At 49.0% G+C, this 19,725-nt stretch overlaps 1 protein-coding gene across 1 annotated transcript; it reads left to right on the top strand.

Moving 5' to 3' along the window:
* Positions 1-8,572: 8,572 nt before the first annotated feature.
* Positions 8,573-19,447, top strand: LOC119521255 (sialic acid-binding Ig-like lectin 12). Its single transcript, XM_037819336.1, is given in 8 exon segments — positions 8,573-8,911; positions 8,914-8,961; positions 9,165-9,443; positions 9,649-9,696; positions 13,383-13,621; positions 14,188-14,278; positions 14,593-14,674; positions 18,913-19,447. Coding segments are annotated over 7 exon segments (1,041 nt in total). The 5' UTR covers positions 8,573-8,580; the 3' UTR covers positions 14,598-14,674; positions 18,913-19,447.
* Positions 19,448-19,725: the final 278 nt, after the last annotated feature.

Genomic DNA, 19,725 nt, shown 5'->3' with positions numbered 1-19,725 from the left:
CACTGCACTTTATTCCTTTTAACAGAAGCCAGAATTTGGTAGCCTTCCCATTCTCTTACATGTGCCTGAAAGGACATGGACTCCAGGAGAGGAGGTTTTTCTTGTGTGGATTTCACCAGGTTAGGACGTTCGGGTGGGAAACTGGCTGAGCAGTGCTGTTGTGGAGAAAAGGAGAGGGTGGACCACTGAAAAGTTCCAATCAGGAATGTGAGTTCACTTGTCTTTGTTCTAGGAAGTTCATTCCAGTTGCCAGATTAGACAAACTGATCATCTCTAAAGGTGGTGAGATTATAACACTTTTACTCAAGAAAAGGTGGAAACAAAATAAATGCTCCTCCCCACTCAAGAGATTAATTAAATATAGCACACCTCTTCTAAAGAAACAACGAAAATGGCATTTGGAAGACTAGGTAATTATCCAGAAAAATAAAATAGAAGGACACAAAATCATACCTTCAACAGGACCAAAATAATTTTTTTCCCAATGCCCAGGAAAAAAAAAAAAAAGGTGTGCCAAGGTGGTAATCAAATGTTGTCGGCTCTGGGGAGTGGGGGCTGGTGCTGTGGGAACCCCACAAGCCCATGTGGATGGTGCTGGACATGGAGTAGACACTTAAACAGCATTCAGGAATGAGTGAGAGCCAGACAGTCTCTCCAAGATCTGGAGCCATGTTCTATTTAATAAGCATAAATTAGATCTAGTGATGTCTTATAAGAAAAAATCAAAAATGAAAACTTTCCTGCAATATATTTTTGGTGGCTTGGACTATGTACCCCAGAAATAATGTTCTTAATCTTAATCCATTTATGTGTACATAGGACACTTTGATGAGGTTACTTCAGTTAAGGTTTGGCCAACTGAATTAGGTGGGTCTTAATCCTATTATTGGAGTCCTATAAGCAGAATGAAATTCACACACACAGAGGGAAAGCCACGGGAAGAGGCTGGAAGTCAACAGAACCCAGAGAAGCCAGGAGAAGCTGCCATGTGCATTTTTATGTGGCAGAAAATCCAAGTACTAAGGATTGCTGGCAGCCAGCCCCAGAATGCCACAGTCTTCTGGGAGAAAGCATTGCCTTGATGACACCTGGATTTTGAACCTCTCCTAAAGGAGCCTCAAACTGTGAGCCAATAAATTGCCATTGTTTAAGCCAACCCATTGCATGGTGTTTGTTTTATCAGCCAGGAAGCTGAAACAGGCAGTGCAATGGGAGTAGGCACACCCAGGAGTGAGAGCCACCTGCTCATACGGCTTATGTTTGCCTTCAGGACCTGCTAGAGCCTGGTCTCAGATATACCTGATTCCCAAAACAATACAAGTCAGTAAATAAAGGTTACAGATCCTTCTTCCTGTATAATGACCAGTTCCTGAAATGGCTGGCCTGTCTCCCTGTAGCCCCAATCCCCAACCTCTGTACATTAGGTCCAATACTCTCCTGGAAAGGTCCTTTCTTCAGGAGCCCACTGGGCTCTCAGTCTCAGGCCCAGTGGCCTTTCCTGTGACCTCACTGTCCTTAGTTCCCTGAGGCATTCAGGAACAGCCAGACATCTACAAGCGTTCCTGGAGAACTAGGAAGCTGAGAGGAGCAGAGAGAGAAGGCACCCCTCCTCCACACTGATTAGAGTGTCTGCTTGTCCCCCAAATCCCTTCCCCCCAGGCTTCCCAGACCTTTTCACAATCCTGGGTTGTACGGCTGCCCTTCTGGTCCAAGGCTTGGGCCCCGTGCCTGTGTGTCAGACCCTTCTGCAGAGTTGGGCGATTGCTGAGCTGCTTCAGCACCACGGATAGCACTAGGGCTCTTCCCTGGGGCGGGCTGGGTCTAGTGTGCTGAGCCATCTTTGTCCGCATCTCAGACAAATTGGTTCAAGATAAGACTGGAAGGAGGAGAGCGTTTACTATATCAGAGAAAATAAAGGGTCTGGACAGAAGCCTCGTTTTTAGGACGTCATCCACAATCCTGGGAATGTGGCATCAACTACCTGATGAGTGACCTTTTCTGGAACTTTTTGACCATAGAAAACCATCCAGCTCTAGGTCTCAGTGTCTCCCCAGGATGCCAAGGACCCTGAGAGCAATGGGGAGTTGAAGGAGGGTTCAGGGATTGGGATGATCAGTGCCTGGTTCCTGAGGATTCCAGAACTCACCTTGTTTGCTGTTTATATGCCTCTAGAAAGGGGAGGGCCAACACTCATTCCACCCCTCACTCTGAAGAGGGAACTATTAAGTGTCTGCCCCAGATGCTCCTCTGGACATCATTGCCTTTCAAGAAAATGGTACAGGTAGGAAAAAAACCTTCCCCCTCTTGGGTCAGTTGGGAGTGGGTACCTGCCACCCCGTAGCCAGACTTTGGGTTCCCAAGCGCACATTTTGGGAAGGAAGAGGTCAGATATGGGAAGTCCTGTTTTTCCTCATTCCTTGACCACAAACCTTCCTGGTCAAACCATAATCAGCTCAGAAGTTCCACTAAAATTATTTCAGATATCACAAGCTGAAGCCTTGGGGACCAAGGGATTGGAGAACCAGCATCAAGAACTCAGAGGATAGGTTCCAGTGAAGTGTAGACCAGAGCTTCTGGCTGGTGCTGGAGCCCAGGGCCTCTTGGGGAAAGGGAGACTTCAAACCCTGGTTGTTATGGAATAAATGTACTCTAGGTAATGGAATTCCCTGTTGTAGGGGAAACTACAGGCTTTAGCAGAGGAGAAACTTGGGTTCAATCCTAATTCCTCCACTTAACTAAGAGGATGCCATTAGGAAAAGTCACTGTGCCTCAGTTTCCTGCTTTGTAAGTGGGGAATAATGAGCCCCATCTCACAGGGATTTCAATACACATGTAAAGCAACTACTAGGGGTGTTAGTACTGGGCTTGTCATCAGTGTGTGCTGGTTCCTTATCTATTGAGTAGCAAGGTCCTGCGGGCAATTTATCCTGATGCTAGGAGTGCTGAGTCCCATAGTGCATTAAATGAATGCATGAAATTTAATAAAAGTAGCTAAAATCTCACCAGCAACACCTAAAGAAGGACATAAATAAAACCTCACAACATAAACTTTTAAATGGGGTCAAGTAGGAAAGAAGCTGATGATTGTAGTGTGGCACTGAAAATTTCCTGTCCCTGAATACCCACCTCTTCTACAGAAGTAGGACTAGGGAAAATGTTGGTTTGAGATAATCCTGAGAATTTGCACTGAAACCCTCTGATATGTTCATATGCTCACTCACATGAGTGGACACACCTGGCTGAAATCAGTGGAAAGACCTCCAGAGGAGAAGCCCTACATATCACTGGGGCCATGTCAGAGGGCTGCCAGAGCTTTATTGGCAGAGTTCTGGATTGGGGTTCAGGCAGAAACCCCAGTGTAGGATTCGCGTCTGCTTGCGCATGGTGGGCCCTAATGAAAGGCAGAGTCTCTGAAGCAAGAGCAGATTCCTGGATCCCAGGAAGTGTGTGCTCAACCCCATTTGAGTTCTTCCTTCTTTCCCCCTCCTTGTCCTTCTCCAACACCAGGCATTTAGGCCCCAGAGAAAGTTATTGAAATCAAAACCCAAATTCTGGCTCAGGGAGGTAGATAAAATTTCCAGGAAGAATGCTTGTATTAAGCATTAGAATATTAAAAGTAATCACATGAACACCAAACAAACATACTGAAACAAAAAGGAAGAAGAAAGACACTAGGCTATGCAAATCAAAGAACCCAGTCTGGAAACACTTATAAGCTTTTTAGCTCATTTAGCATAACCTTGTGTGCCAGTTTGAATGTATTGTGTCCCCCAAATGCCATTATCTTTGATGTAGTCTTGTGGGGCAGATGTTTTGGTGCTGATTAGATTTGCTTGGAATGTGCCCCACCCAGCTGTGGGTGATAACTCTGATGGGATATTCCCATGGAGGCATGGCCCCACCCATTCAGGGTAGGCCTTGATCAGTGGAGCCATATAAATGAGCTGACTCAAAGAGAAGGAACTCAGTGCAGCTGTGAGTGATGTTTTGAAGAGAAGCAAGCCTGCTAGAGAGGAACATCCTGGGAGAAAGCCATTTTGAAACCAGAACTTTGGAGCAGATGCCAGCCACGTGCCTTCCCAGCTAACAGAAGTTTTCCGGACGCCATTGACCATCCTCCAGTGAAGGTACCTGATTACTGATGTGTTACCTTGGACACTTTATGGCCTTAAGACTGTAACTGTGTAGCCAAATAAACCCCCTTTTTATAAAAGCCAATCCATCTCTGGTGTTTTGCATTCCGCAGCATTAGCAAACTAGAACACCTTGAAACAACATCTCACTAGAAAGGACAATCACACTAATCTATTCAAGAACAATGGTGCAAAAATCCTAAATGAAAATGTTAGTGAATCAAATTCAGTCATATATAGAAAGAATAATGCCTCCCAACAGACGGGGTTTATTACAGAAATGCAAGGATGGTTTAATATTTTTAAAAAAATCAATGTAATTCACCACTTTAGAAAATAAATGGAGAAAATAAAATGATCACCTCAGTAGATTTAGAAAACAAACAAATAATTCAACATTCATGCACAATTTCAAAATTTCTTAGCAAAGGAGAAATTGTAGACAACTTTTAAATCTGATGAAGAGGATTTATAAGAAATCTATGACAAACATCTTTTTTTTTATTAAACTCAGTTTTATTGAAATACATTCACACACCATACAATCATCCATGGTATACAATCCACTGTCCACAGTATGATAACATAGTTATGCGTTCATCACCACAATCTATCTCTGAACATTTTCCTTACATCAGAAAGAAACAGAACAAGAATAAAAAATAAAAGTGGAAAAAGAACACCCAAATCATCCCCCCATCCCATCCCATTTGTCCTTTAGTTTTTATCCCCATTTTTCTACTCATCCATACACTAGATAAAGGATATGTGATCCACAAGGTCTTCACAATCACACTGTCACCCCTTGTAATCTACATTATTATATAATTGTCTTCAGGAGTCCAGACTGCTGGGTTGGAGTTTGGTAGTTTCAGGTATTTACTTCTAGCTATTCCAATATATTAAAACCTAAGACGTGTTATCTATATAGTGCATAAGAATGTCCACCAGAGTGACCTCTCGACTCCATTTGAAATCTCTCAGCCACTGAAACTATTTCATCTCATTTTGCATCCCCCTTTTGGTCAAGAAGCTACTCTCAGTCCCATGATGCTGGGTCCACATTCATCCTCGGGGGTCATATTCTGCATTGCCAGGGAGATTTACACCCCTGGGAGTCGGGTCCCACGTAGGGGGGAAGGCAGTGAGTTCACCTGTCGAGATGGCTCAGTTAGAGAGAGAGAGGGCCACATCTGAGCAACAAAGAGGCACTCAGGGGGAGACTCTTAGGCACAATTATATGCAAGTTTAGCCTCTCCTTTGCAGTAACGAGCTTCATAAGGGCAAGTCCCATGATCAAGGGCTCAGCACATCAAACCACCAGTCCCAATGTTTGTGACAACATCAACACCAGTCCAGGTGAGGATGTCCAACACATCCACACCTTCCCCCAGATCCTCGGGACTGGGGAGGGGGAGGCTGTAAATATATTTTTTATTATCTGCTCAAATTACTCTGGGATGTGTATGACAAACATCTTTAATTAATGGCAAAATGTTTAAAATTGCCCACTGAAGTCAGGAACAAGACAGCTATTACTATTTCTATTCAACATTACATTGGAGATCCTATCCAGTATATTAGGCAAGAATATTTTTTAAAGAAATATAGGATTTGAAGGAAGAAATAAAAGTCATACAGGCAGAGTACAGGATTGCTTATTTGAAAAATTCGAAAGAATTAAGACAAGCTATTAAAATTGATGAGTGAATTACCAGCTTTTCTGGATATAGGATCATGTATATATGAAAACCAGTTGAACATACAGGCACACCTCAGAGATGTTGCGGGTTCAGTTCCAGATATCTGAGATAAAGCCAGTATCACAATAAAGTGAGTCACACAAATTTTTTGGTTCCCCATATAAAAGTCATTATTACACTATACTTTATTAAGTGTGCAATAGCTTTATTTCTAAATGCTATTTAGAGGGTCACTCCCGGCACCGTGGAAGAATGAGTGTGACAGGGGTTACCGGTGGAAACTTACACCTCCTGACTTCCTGAGAATCCCAGCCATGTCCATGCTGTCCACTCCTTCCTGGGGACTCACCTTCCAGTACAACAGAGCATCAGCCCCACCCTGTCCCCAGGCTGTGCTTCCCCCATCTCAACTGCTTATTCTATGGCATTGGAATTGACAGGTGATATCTGTCTCCAACCAGATGTTGCTCTCCCCAGAGTCAAGGACAGGCTCTGTCATTTTAACCTCTTGACTCCCAGCTCAAAGCACAGCACAGATGCTTGTTACCTATCTGTTGAATGAATGAATGAATGAATAAAATTTCCTCCCTCATTTTATGGGGAGAATTGCCTATTCTCCCCACTTAGATTAACATAAGTTTCTCTTCTCCCAGCCCAGTGAATCTGGGGCAGACAAAGGTCCAATGAAGTGCAGACAGAGGTGCATGACACAGGGCACCTGTGTGATCTGGGCAAGTCCCTTGCCCATTCTGGGTCTTGGTGTCTTCTGCAAATTAGGGAAGTGAGGCTAGAAGACCTTCTGGATCAGATGGCCTGTGGGCTGTGAGTTCCTCTTTTGTGCCATTACCCATTAGATTCTCTGTGGCTTCCCCTGTGTTTTTCCTATTCATTCTTCTGCTTTTCATTGTAGATTGGCAACGTGAGAAACAGATGACTGTGGCCCAGCCGTTTGGACCACAGAGATGCTGCAACTGTCCCTGCTGAAGAGACTGAGTGGGCCAGGATGGCAGGGGGCATGTGGGGAGAGGGGGCTGCAAGATGCCATACCAGCTGAAAATGCAGAAATCGGTGATGGTGTGGGAGGGTTTCCATTATAACAGCCCTGCCTCTGATTCAGCTTATGGGTTCTTGGAAGGGGCTAATATGGGATGAGTATACCCAGGAAGATAAGAGGAAGAAGAGAGTCTGCAATTTTCTTTTTATGCAATGTTTAAAAAACATGTGAAAAGCCATCGTCCTAAAGGGTGCATGCTTAGATGATAAAAGTACAAAAAAGGCAAGGGGGTGATTATCATTCAAGTCAACTAAGAGTTTCTTTCATGGGGAGGCTTCAGGGGGCAAACAAAGAGGCCTCCTGGGGTGCTTGCAAAGTTCTACAATTGCAGTTTACATTTGCAGTGGTAAATCACTGAGTTGTTTTTTTTTGGAGGGGGGGCACTTTTTCTGTATATTTCTTGTATTTATCCTCCCAAAAATGTTATAGAAAAACTGACCAGGGTCTAAGGAGGCTCCACCTCCCAGGATCTCCATGCACAGCTAAAAATATCTTTTCAGCATTCAGAAGCAGGTTTCTTCTCCCACCAAATCCTAACTGCCCCCGAGGGTAGAGAGGCCCATGGCTGGATAGGAAGACCCCGTCGTGTCCTAGAACAGGAGTCGGCAAACGGTGGCCCACCAGCCCACTGCCTGTTTTTGTAAATAAGGTTTTATGGGCACACAACCACCCTCACTCATTTACATGTCATCTATGTCAGCTTTTGTGCTTCAAGGGCAGAAATGAAGAATTGGGGCATAAACCGAAAGGCCCGCCAAGCTGAGCATTTCTACTCTTGGCCCTTTATAGAAAATGTTTGTCAACCCTGCCCTAGTTTGACAGAGACCCAGTGACGTTCTGCAGTAAGGAGGAGAACGTGGCTGGGTAAGAGAACAGCAATGAAGAAATCACTCCTAGTGCCCGGAAAGCCAAGATGAGAAGTTTCCGTCTCTTGGAAATCTACCCCTTCCCCTCTCCACTTTCTTCCCTCCCACGACCCATGGTACAGAGACCACAGTCTGTGAGCCACCACGGGCTGGGTGTGTGTTAACACGTGGACCCCCATCTCCACAGCCCACCCACCAAAGAATTGAGCCTCCAACCTGGGACGAGAGACCCCGCTGCTGCCTCTGTGCTCCCCAGGGCAGCTCTGGTCAGGGGGAGCCCCAGAGGCTGGGAGACTGCGCATCTTCTCACTGGGCGGAGACTCTTGGTGCGGTCAGGGGTGTTATCCACGTTGTGCAGAGAGGGAGCACCCATTGTGGGGTGGCTGAAGGAGGGAGGGGAGGCTGCCTGCCCCACCCACCCTGGTCCTCCCACCTCTTAAGCCCCCAATCCCGACAAGCACCTCCTGCCCAGCCCCCCGCCCCCCAGCAGGACTGACCTCCACACCAGTTAGAGCCTGTGACTCAGGGGTTCTACCCTGGGGGGACCCATTTTCACTGCAGAAAATGTCAGGGAGGGAAGGGTGTCCGCAGGGGGAGAGGACAGGGTGGGGCCTGCACTGGCTGTGAATTTGCACCCAAGGTATTCATGACGGCTTCTGGGCCAAACTTCTTCCTCTTCTTTCCTCACCCTCTGCTTCCTGTCAGGGCTTCCTCTAAATTCTGCAGCTCTTAGTTCCTGGAGAGAAGAACCCGGAGAAACTGACTTTCCCAGGCCTGGACCCAACCCGACACGCTGCTGCTCTGGGGGGGTGTGGGGGGCCGGGATGGGAGGTACACGAGTGCAGAGTCTGGCGACAGTGCAGGAGGGCCTGTGTGTCCTCGTGTCCTGCCTGGTCACCTACCCCCGGGAAGGCTGGACCGACTCCATCCCACATCTCGGGTGGACCGACTCTGACCCAGCTCTCGGCTACTGGTTCCCAGAAGGGGCTGATGTACTCCGGGACACTCCAGTGGCCACAAACGACCCAGATCGAAGAGTGCAGGGGGAGACCCGGGGCCGATTCCACCTCCTCGGAGACCCCCAGAACAACTGCTCCCTGGACATCAGAGACGCACGGAGGGGGGACAAAGGGACATACTTCTTTCGGGTGGAGGAGACATGAAATGGAATTACATATATCCCAAGCTCTCTGTGCACGTGACAGGTGAAGAACTGACTCCAGGAGAGGCCCCAGGGGAAGGTCATGGGCCCCTGACAGCCTGGGAACCCTGCTCCTTGCCCTGGGGAGGGGGCTGGGGGAAAAGCGAGGCTGGGCTGGGGTAGGAGTAGGATCAAAGCCTGCGGCTTCTCTCGGGCTCACCCAGGCACCCCTCCCTCCTGCTCCTGTGTCTCCCCGCCCCCCACCAGCCCTGACCCAGACACCTGACATCCAGATCCCGGGAACCCTGGAGTCCGGCCGCCCTAGCAGCCTGACCTGCGCTGTGCCCTGGGCCTGTGAGCGGGGGACGCCCCCCACCTTCTCCTGGACGTCAGCCGCCCTCCCCTCCCTGGGCCCCAGCACCCGCCTCTCCTCGGTGCTCACCCTCACCCCACGGCCCCAGGACCACGGCACCAGCCTCACCTGCCAGGTGACCTTCCCTGGAGCGAGGGTGACCGTGGAGAGGACCGCCCAGCTCAATGTCTCCTGTGAGTGCTGGGCCAGGACCCCTGGGTCCCTGTGGGCAGTGGGGACAGAAGGTCAGGGCCCGGGACACTGCGCTGCTCCTGAAACCCGGGCTGGGAGGGTCAGGGGTCTCTCGCCTCTGCCCTGCTCCCCCTTGGAGGGTCCGGGGATCGGGGGTGCCGTCCACCCAGCTCTCACCCTGACGCGGGTCTCCCGTCTCTGCCCCAGACCCTCCGCAGAGCTTGACCGTCGCTGTCGTCCCGGGAAACGGCACGGGTAGGAAAGCGCCTCTGCTCCCTGGGGCGGTCGCGGGGGTCGGGGCTCTGCTCCCCCCTCAGCCTGCCCTCACCCTGAGACCCCTCCTCGGTGAGCCCAGGGGTCCCGCTCCATCCCCAGACCCCACGGCCGCTGGAGAATCTGTCCCCATGGGGCCTCCCCTCGGACTTCGCCTCTCCGCTCCCCCCCCCCCCCCGAGAACAGGGACCCTCACAGCAGAGTCGGCGCCATCCCCTCGTCATCCTCCTCGGATGCCCCTTCCGGTCTCCTTTCATCCCCCTCCCCTACATGGCGTTTATTTAAAGGCTTTTGGGGACATAACAGAGTCACACCGCGGAGAATCAAATGCAGGCGGAGCCCCCGCCCCCGCCCCCCGTGCTCCCGGCTCCCTGCTCCCGCCGTGGCTCCTTCCCGGGTCCGAGGGGTCCCTCGGGGGCGCGGGGTCCGCGCTGAGCCCGTCCTCGTCCTCGTCGCCGCTGTGCCGGGTCCCGCTGCGCCCACGGCCCCTCCTCCGCCGCGGGACGGGAGGGCGCCCCGCTCGCCGCCCGGGAAGCCGCTCTGCGCGCCCGGAACCCGCCTTCGCGCGCGGCCGGGGAGGGGTCACCGCGTTCCCCACGGAGGCTGGACGGATTCCCGCCCCCGGCGGAGGGGCGAGCGCGCGTGTGTCCCCCGAGCCCCGTCGGTGCAGGGCGCGGGAAACGCTTTCCATCTTTGCCCATGTCGGGGAGAAACTACGTCCATGTGCTTTCAGTCGGGAGTTCCCTTGTTATGAGTGATGATGCGTCTTTTCACTGGACCAAGGGCCGTGACTTTTTTTTTTTTAAATTCAGTTGTATTGAGAAATATTCACATACCGTACAATCATCCATGGTGTACAATCACTTGTTCGCAGTACCATCTTATAGTTGTGCATTCATCACCCCAATCTGTTTTTGAACATTTTCCTTACACCAGAAAAAATCAGAATCAGAATTAAAAAAAAACAAAAACAAAAAACCACACCCAGATACTTCCCATCCCACCGTATTTTTCATTTAGATTTTGTCCCCATTTTTCTACTCATCCATCCATACACTGGATAAAGGGATTGTGATCCACAGGGTTTTCACAATCACACTGTCATCCATTGTTAGCTACACTGTTATACAATCGTCTTCAAGAATCAAGGCTAGTGGTAGTTTTAGGTATTTACTTCTAGCTGTTCCAGTACATTAAAACCTAAAAAGTATTATCTATATAGTGCATAAGAATGTCCACCAGAGTGACCTCTTGACTCCTTTTGAAATCTCTCAGCCACTGAAGCTTTATTTCGTTTCATTTTGCATCCCCCTTTTGGTCAAGAAGATGTTCTCAATCCCATGATGCCAGGTCCAGATTCATCCTCGGGAGTTGTATCCTGTATTGCCAGGGAGATTTACAACCCTGGGAGTCATAGGTCCCACGTAGAGGGGAGGACAGCGAGGTCACCTGCCAAGGTGGCTTAGTTAGAGAGAGAGAGGCCACATCTGAGCAACAAAGAGGCACTCAGGGGGAGACTCTTAGGCACAATTATAAGCAGTGTTAGCCTCTCCTTTGCAGTAACAAGCTTCATAGGGGCCAGCCCTAAGACACAGGGCTCAGCACATCAAGCCGTCAGTCCCCAATGTTTGTGAGAACATCAGCAACGATCCAGGTGAGGAAGTCCAACACCTCTGCATTCTCCCCCAGCTCTTCATGGGGGCCCCGTATACATATTTTTATTCTCCATCCAAATTACTTTAGGATGTGTTCCTATTTCATTCTAGTCCGTGCAGACCTACCATGGCTCACTTCCTATTCAAAGTTCCATGTAATTGCAGCATTTGAACAAACTGACTGTAGAAGTTATATTGTTTAGAAAATATAGATCCTACACCAAATAAACATCTTTTCCCTTGGTCTCACATGGAACTTGAAGTTTGAACAGTCAGTTTCAACCTTCACTCTTTGGCCCGATTTGCTCTAGTCTTAACCAGAGCTGCTTTATTCATATCTCTAATTGAAGTCTAGGCTCTGTTTCAGCTTCTTTTTTTTTTTTTTTTAACAGTTGCTATATGTGTAAATACTGATATTCATATCTGCTGAGCTCTAGCTCTGAGTTTCAGGTCTAACACAGATACCCAATGTTCTAGAGACCAATCAGGTTATACATTAAGGGATCAACATCTCAGAGTTTGGAGATAGCCATTTGAATTCAGGAATAGATTTGACTGCTGTAAGAGTTTACACTCTAGGGACCATTACAATAATCATTTCCCTGTTAGGCTGCACTCTAAGATTTAATTCTGAGTTTACACATTGTAGTTACTCCATATCGGTGAGGCAGTATAGTGTTTGCCTTGGTTTCTGGCATACTTCACTCAACATGTTATCTACGGGATCCATTCACCCCGTGCGTGTCTCACAGCTTCACTCCTCGTTCTTGCTCAATATTCTGTTGCATGCACACACCACAATTCACCATCCTGTTCCTCAGTCAGTGTACCCGTAGACCATCTCCACCCACTGCAAATCATGAACACTGCCTCCACAAACACCAGTGTGCAAGTGTCCACCCATGTCTCCGCTCCCAGATCCTCCAAGTACACACCCCACAATGAGGTTGCAGAACCCCATGGCCCCACATCCTCAGCTTCATGTGGAGCCACCACAGTGACCTCCAGAAAGGCTACACCCTTCTGCCTCCTCATCAACAGTAAATAGGTACATAAGGGCCATGACTTTTACTCTGTGAACTCGCTGTTCATTTCTTTCCTGTTCAGTAATTTGCAAGTAACAGAAATTAGTCTGGGCTATGAGTTGCAAGTATTTTTTCCAATGCCTTCCCTCCTGGATAACAGTGGTTTTTACAATGTATAGGGTTGCATTTATTTCTTTAATCACAGTCATTAACCCTCTTCTTTTATGGCTTCTGGTTTCTCCTGCTCTGAATTGGTAAAAATCAGCCCTGGCAGCTTTTCCTCCCGTGGCCTCGTCCCACTCACTCTTGGCTCCAGGCCTGCAGGGTGGTTGGCTTTTACCCGGTCATGCCCAGGCACTGGGCGTCTCTGAACTTCCTCTTCCTCCTTCCACACCCTCACCCTCACCCAGCGGCTCCTGCTTGCCCTTCACTCTTTACTTCACTTGCTGCCTCCTCCAGGAAGCCCTCCCAGACCTGCCAGTCCCTCTGACATTTCCGCTTCTAGGGCTCGTGCAGCCCGAGGCCCCCCATGACAATGTGTGTCATGTAGTGTTGTGAGCACCTGCTTCCAGACTGTGGGGTTCTCCACAGAGCCCCTCTCAGAGGCACCTCATTAAATCAGGAAACTATGGTCAGGTGAAGACGTGAATAGAGGTCAAGGCCCTTCGGGGTCCTTCTGGGTTCTGAGTTGTCAGCTTGGGCAGCCAGGAGGTCATGGGAACCAGGACAGGGCACGACTCAGTCAGGGAGTCCTGAAAGCCCAAGGTTGCCTACCCCCTGTGCTTTCAGGGCTGAATCTGGTGAGGGGCCGTCAGTGCAGGGATGAATCCACACGTGTGTGCAGAGAAAGACATGGGCCAGCCAGGCTCTCTTCCCTCTGATTTCAGTCCCTCTGTCTCTGTCTGTGTGGTTGCGTTGTCCCTCTTGTCCTTTGTATTTCTGAATCCTTCCTCTTCATCTCTCTGTCTCTGTCTCTCTTGCTCTCCAGCACCCATGGTCCTGGGCAACGGCTCATTGCTGCCTGTCCAGGAGGGCTAGTCCCTGCATCTCGTCTGTGTCGCCAACAGCAACCCCCCTGCCAGACTGAGCTGGGCCTGGGGGAGCCTAACCCTGAGCCCCTTGCAACCCTCGGACCTGGGAGTCCTGGAGCTGCCTCGGGTGCACGCTGGGGATGAAGGAGGATTCACCTGCTGGGCTGAGAACCCGCTGGGCATCCAGCACACCTCCGTGAGCCTCTCCCTGCAGGATAAGTGAGGGTGTCCGGGCTGCGTCCACACACAGGTGGGTCGGGAGGTGCCAGTTAAGGAGAGCAGCACCTACCCCACCCTTCAGCCTCTCAGCCTCTCACAGCTTCAAGGGGAGCTCAGCAGGAATTACCCTGGAGCCCAAGCAGGGGAGTTGTGGGCGAGGACTGGGAGGGAGAAGCCTGGGGGAGGAGGTGGATTGGGGGGACACTGGCCAAGGCCTGGACAGGTGTGTGGGGGGTACAGGGTCCTCATTTTGCAGGGACAGGATGAGGGTGAAGCAAGCGAGTCACTCACCTTGTGCACAAAATTTAGGGAGGCGCTGAACAGTAATCAAGAGAAGTAATACTGTAATGCAATATTTACCAAAAAAATTGATGGACAAAGATAGGATGCAAAACCTTCACTTATTTGACTCACTTTAATCACCCTAGTCTTGGGCCTGTGTCTGGGTGCTAGGCTGGCCAACTCAAGCCTAGGGTCCTACAGGGAGAGGGAGAAGAGACTGAGTTCTCGAGGTGGATCACCCAAAATCCGATCTGTGTGCAGGGAGAGCCTGGTCCGGAGTGCTGCTGGGGGCAGTCGGGGGAGCTGGCACCAAAGCCCTGCTCTTCATCTCCTTCTACCTCATCTTCTTCAGGTGAGCACTGGCCACGGGGAGAGAGGGAGTGGGCAAGGGCAGGCTGGCTGCAGAATCCCCAAACCCAGAGCCGGAGGGATGTGGGTATGTTAAGGGTCCCAAGCAAGGGTGAGAAGGAGTACGAAAGAGAATCCTACATGTGCCCATTTCACCACGCTGGAGTCTGTGTCCTCAATATTGGGGTGTCTGACACTGGACCACCCCCCTCCCACTCTCAGTCACCCTCCAGCCCCTGATGAGGGAACCCAGGGGCCAGTCTGCCCATGGCACTCCCATTGGTCCAGACTGACAGGCTCTCTGGTCTCTTTACTCAGAATGAAGTCCTGCAGGAAGAAAGCAGCAGGGCCAGCAGTGGGCGTGGAGGATGCAAACACCGTCACGGAGTCACTCTCCAAGGTGAGGGGATCTCGCCATCCGGAATCCCATCTGGACACCTCCTGCAGGGAGGCCCCCAGGATTGCCCAGCTCTGTGTATGCCCAAAGTTGCTTTCCTCATCTTTCCACTCCCCTCACTCCCTGGCTTTCCCTGCTCCAGGGACCCAAGAAATCATCAGGCACCAAGGAATCACCAGGCACCAAGAAATCACCTCTCTATCCTCCTTTTCCTCTTCTACAGCCCTCAATTCACCATGTCTTGTTCATTTTTCCTCTAAGAACAGCTAACATCAGTTCCCTGAACAACTAACATCAGCCTCCTGATGTTCATGTATTTTGCAAATACATGAAAAGCATCTAAAAGACATGCTCTTTGGAGAAAGTGCAGGGTCCAGAGAGTAAGGGGTGCTCATGGGATGGCTTCTTGGCTTGGCTAGGGTGGGTGGTGATGTTGGAGCAGAGGCACAAAGCATGTCGAGGAGGTTGCTTTTTGTGACTGAAGAGTGTTCCAGGCAGAGGGAACAGCAGGTGTGAAAGCTCAGAAGCAGGAGCATGACCAGTGAGTGGAGAGGATGACAGAAAATCCGTGTGACTAGAGCAGAGGGAGTCATGGGCCAGTGAGCATGAAGTGAGTTTGGAGAAGTTGGGGGCATGTGTAACTTGTGTCTGAACTCGTGGGTGCTGTGTGTGTGTGGAGAGTTTTGAGCAGAAGAAGGTCACTGTTGACTCTCATTTTCATAGGCACCTTCTGCTGCCATGTGCAGAAGAAAGCATATCAGAGCGAGGGTGGAAGGAGGAGGGTGAGCAGAGAGAAAGCTTTCCAGCAGGAAGTGATGGTGACTGGGCCAGGGTGGGCACAGGAGAGGCGGTGAGACATGATTCGATTCCAGATGAATCCTGAAGCCGTAGCTACTGAGAACTGCTAAAGAATTGGGGTTGGGTTATGAGCAGGAGAGAGGGGTCATGGATGACTCCCAGAGTTTTTCCATGAGCAGCTGGAATAATGGAGGTTCTAAACATTGAGATTGAGAAGACTTCAGGAGGAAGAAATTTGGGGGAGAAAATGAGAAGTTCAGTTTGAGTATGTTGAGTTTTGTGTGCTTTCTGGACAAGGCAGTGGAGATGTCAAGTGCACCATTGGATCAAGGTCTGTAGTTGAGGGGAGGGGAATGGGTTAAGGTATGGATTTGGAGCCATCAGCCTATAGATGAGATGAAGCCAAGATAATGGATAAGACCATAAAGTATAGTTGAGAAGATATGGGTTCAGGGATGCTTCAATATTTAGGGGTGAAGGAGATGGACACAACTAGCAAAGGAGCTTCCAGGAGGTCGAAAGAACTCAGAAGAGTGTGATGTCCTATAGCAACTACGGAAGGCCTTTCCTTTAGGGAAGGCACTTCCTTTCAGCAAGTCCGGAAAGATGAGGACTGACAGATGACTTTCAGTATTTGCCAGAGCTGCTATGACAAACACCCCAAATGGGTTCGCCTAAACAGTGGAATTTATTGGTTCACCATTTGGAGGCTAGGAGAAGTCCACAATCCAGATATTGACAAGGCCTGCTTTCTCTCCAAAGACTGTAGTGTTCTGGTGCTGTCTGCTGGCAATCCTCAGGCTTCCTTGGCTTTCCCATTACGTGCCGATGTCCTCTCCTTTCTCTTCTGGGTTCTGGCTGACTTCTGCTTCTGGTGCCTTCCTGTGATTTTCTCTTTATGAAATCTCCAGTAATCTGGTTTAAGACCCACCCTCATTCAGTTTGGCCACACCTTAACTAAAAATAACATCTTCAAGAGGTCCTATGTACAGTGGGTTCACACCCACAGGAATGCTTGATTGAGATTAAGAACCTAAATTCGGGTACATAATTCAATCACCACAATGACCATTTGAATTTAGTATGTGGAGGTCACTGGCCATTCTGATAATAGCAGTGTTGAAAAGAGGTGTGCGTGTGTGTGTGTGTGTGTGTGTGTGTGTGTGAGAATTCACAAGAGAGAATGGGAGGAGTAAACTGTTGACAATTCTTGAGACATTCTGGTGTCAAGCGGGGTGGTAAAGAAGGTAAGCTGAAGAGGCACATGACATCCCTCCTAAGAAGCATCCAGCACTCTCCATTGTGTGAGACTGTATTAGTTTCCCATAGCTGCTATAACAAATCATCACAAATGTGGTGGCTTAAAACAACATGTTTATTATCTTAGAGTTCTGGAGGTCAGAAGTCTGAAATGAGTTTTGCTAAAATCCAGGTGTTGGCAGAGTTGTATTCTCTCTGAAGCTCCAGGGCAGAATCCATTTCCTGGACTTTTCCAGCTTCTAGAGGCTGCATTCCTTGGTCTGTGGTCTCTTCCTCCATCCTCAACGCCAGCAGTGTAGTCACTTCAAATCTCTCTTTCACTCCAACATTACCTCTTCTGCCTCCGTCCTTCACTTATTATGACCCCTGGGGTTACATTCAGGCCACCCAGATAATCCAGGGTAATCTCCCCATCTCAAAATCCTTAACTTAATCTCATCTGCAAAGTCCCCTTTGCCATGTGTGGTGGATTGAAATGAGCATCCCAGTTTGGACATGTTCTTGGTCTTGGTCCACATTCTGATGGGTGTGGACCCATTGAGTGTAAAATCTCTTCAGGATGTTACTTCGGTTGAGTGGTCTAGCTGAATCAGGTTGGGCTTTAATTGGATTATTAGAGTCCCTTATAAGAAGAGTGAAATAGAGAGGGAGGGAGGGAGGGAGAGATAGAGAGAGGAGAGAGAGAGAGAGTCAGAGAGAGAGAGAGAGAGAGAGAGAGAGAGAGAGAGAGAGAGAGAGAGAGAGAGAGAGAGAGAGAGAGATGTACCACAGGGAGCAGCCAGAAGCTGGCAGTCAATGGAACCTGGAAGAGAAAGGAGAAGATGCTACCATGTGCATTGTCATGTGATGGAAAAGCCAAGGACCAAGGATTTACAGCAGTCAACCCCAGAATGCCACAGTCTTCTGGGAGAAAGCATCACCTTGCTAATGCCTCAATTTTTGACTTCTAGCCTCAAAACTAGGAGCCAATGAATTCCCATTGCTTAAGCCAACTCATGGTATGGTATGTGTTTTAGCAACTGGGAAACTAAAATACCATGTAAGGTAACATATTCACAGGTTCCAGGACTTAGAATATGGACATCCTTGGGGTGGTGGAGGTGCATTATTCATCTGCTGCAGAGACTCCTTTCACAAGGACATAACTGCCTTGACTGGCTTGTGCTCCCATCCCATCCCCACTACCAAACCATGAGCCACACCATGTCAGTAATTCTTTCTCATTTGCCCTATTCCTGTCCACCACTCCAAAATTTGCAATTAGATATTCATTTGTTTGGTGACTTGTTAAATGTCAGCTCCAGCTGCAACAGTCTTTGGCCCCGTCGTCCTTGTCCACATGGTTTATCCAACCCCCAGCTCAGGCAGCCTCAGTAGGACATCAGGCTTTAGAGTCAGAAAAAGCTGTGTTGGCTCTTGACTTCATCCTTATTGGATATGTGAGCTTGGGCAAGTTACTTACTCATCTCAACCTTAGTTTTCATATTTTTAAATAGAGACAATAGTAGTATCCCTCTTATGGAGAGTGGTGGGTCCAATAATGCACACCACCCCCCCCACAAAAAAAAGATCTATCCACCTGGTGCCTGTGCATGTGACCTTATTTGGAAAAGTATCTTGTAGATGTAATTAGGTTAAGGATTTCGAGATGAGGTCATCCTGGATTAGGGTGAGCCCTGGATCCAAAGACTAGTTTCTTATAAGAGCAGAGAAAGCAGAAGACACAGAAGACAGGCCATGTGAATGCAGATGCAGAAGTGGGAGCGAAGCTGCCACAAGCCAAGCACACCTGGAGCTCCCAGAAGATGGGAGAGGCAAGGGAGAATCCTCCTCTGGAATCTTCAGAGGGAGGATGGACCTACCGACACCTTGGTTTCAGACTTCTGGTCTCCAGAGCTGTGAGAGAATACAAGTCTGTTGTTTGAAGCCACCCGGTGTGCGGTGGCTTGTGGCAGCCCCAGGGAAGTAACACATGGAGTTATAGGCGAGAGTCAATGAAATTAGCAAGCACCAAAGAAGGTGCTCACTGAGAATTAAATAGTTATGGAAAGAAGGAAGGAGGTCTTAGAACATGCATGTGGATGAATGGATAAAAGAATTAATGGGTTTCCCTCATGAATGCTCTCTGCCTTCTCCTGTCCTCAGTGTCCTCCTCTGACTCCTTTCTCTCTCCCCCCACTCAGGACCACCTGACTGAATCTCGGACAGATGCTCTACCATTTCCCCCTTCTCCAGCTGTGGCTGCCCCCTCCCTGGGGGGAGAAGATCTCCACTATGCCTCCTTAAACTTTCAGGGGGTGAACTCTAGGCACTCGCAGGGGCAGGAGGCCACCAGCAATGAATACGCAGAGATTGCAATCCACAAGTGAGAAACTGCAGTGACTCAGCCCTGGCTTGAGGGATCACAGCCTCCTGGGGAGAGGAGGTCCATGGTTGATTGCTGTTGTGTTAAAAGCCCTCTAAGGGGAAAGCTGTAAGTACAGAGGAAAGAATACAGGCTTTGGCATCCAAGGACTCCCAGACTGAAGCTGTGTCCTGCCCCTTCCTAAGTGAGAGACACATCACTACCTCTCTGTGCCTCGGTTTCCTGGTTCATAAATGAGTGGAAGGAGTTGCTACAATGTTGTATTATGGAAACACAGGACCAGTGCACAACTGAAACTTTCAGCAATGATCTTTTTATTACTCACACAGAATAAAGAGTCTAGAAACTGCAAATACTCTCTGTGCCAGTTTGAATGTATTATGTTCCCCAAAATGCCATTATCTTTGATGTACTCTTGTGTGGGCAGACGTATCAGTGTTGATTAGATTGTAATTCTTTGGGTGTTTCCATGGAGACGTGACCCACCCTACTGTGGGTTTGACTCTGATTAGATAGTTTCTGTGGAGGTGTGGACCCGCCCATTCATCATGGGCCTTGATGAGTTTACAGGAGCAGTATATAAACTCAGACAGAAGAAGCAAACTTGCTACAGCCAAGAGGGACACTTTGA

Source organism: Choloepus didactylus, chromosome 27 (assembly GCF_015220235.1).
Source record: "Choloepus didactylus isolate mChoDid1 chromosome 27, mChoDid1.pri, whole genome shotgun sequence".
NCBI lineage: Eukaryota > Metazoa > Chordata > Mammalia > Pilosa > Megalonychidae > Choloepus > Choloepus didactylus.
Note: the sequence above shows the minus strand (reverse complement) of the source record. Positions and strands in the feature narration are given on the sequence as shown.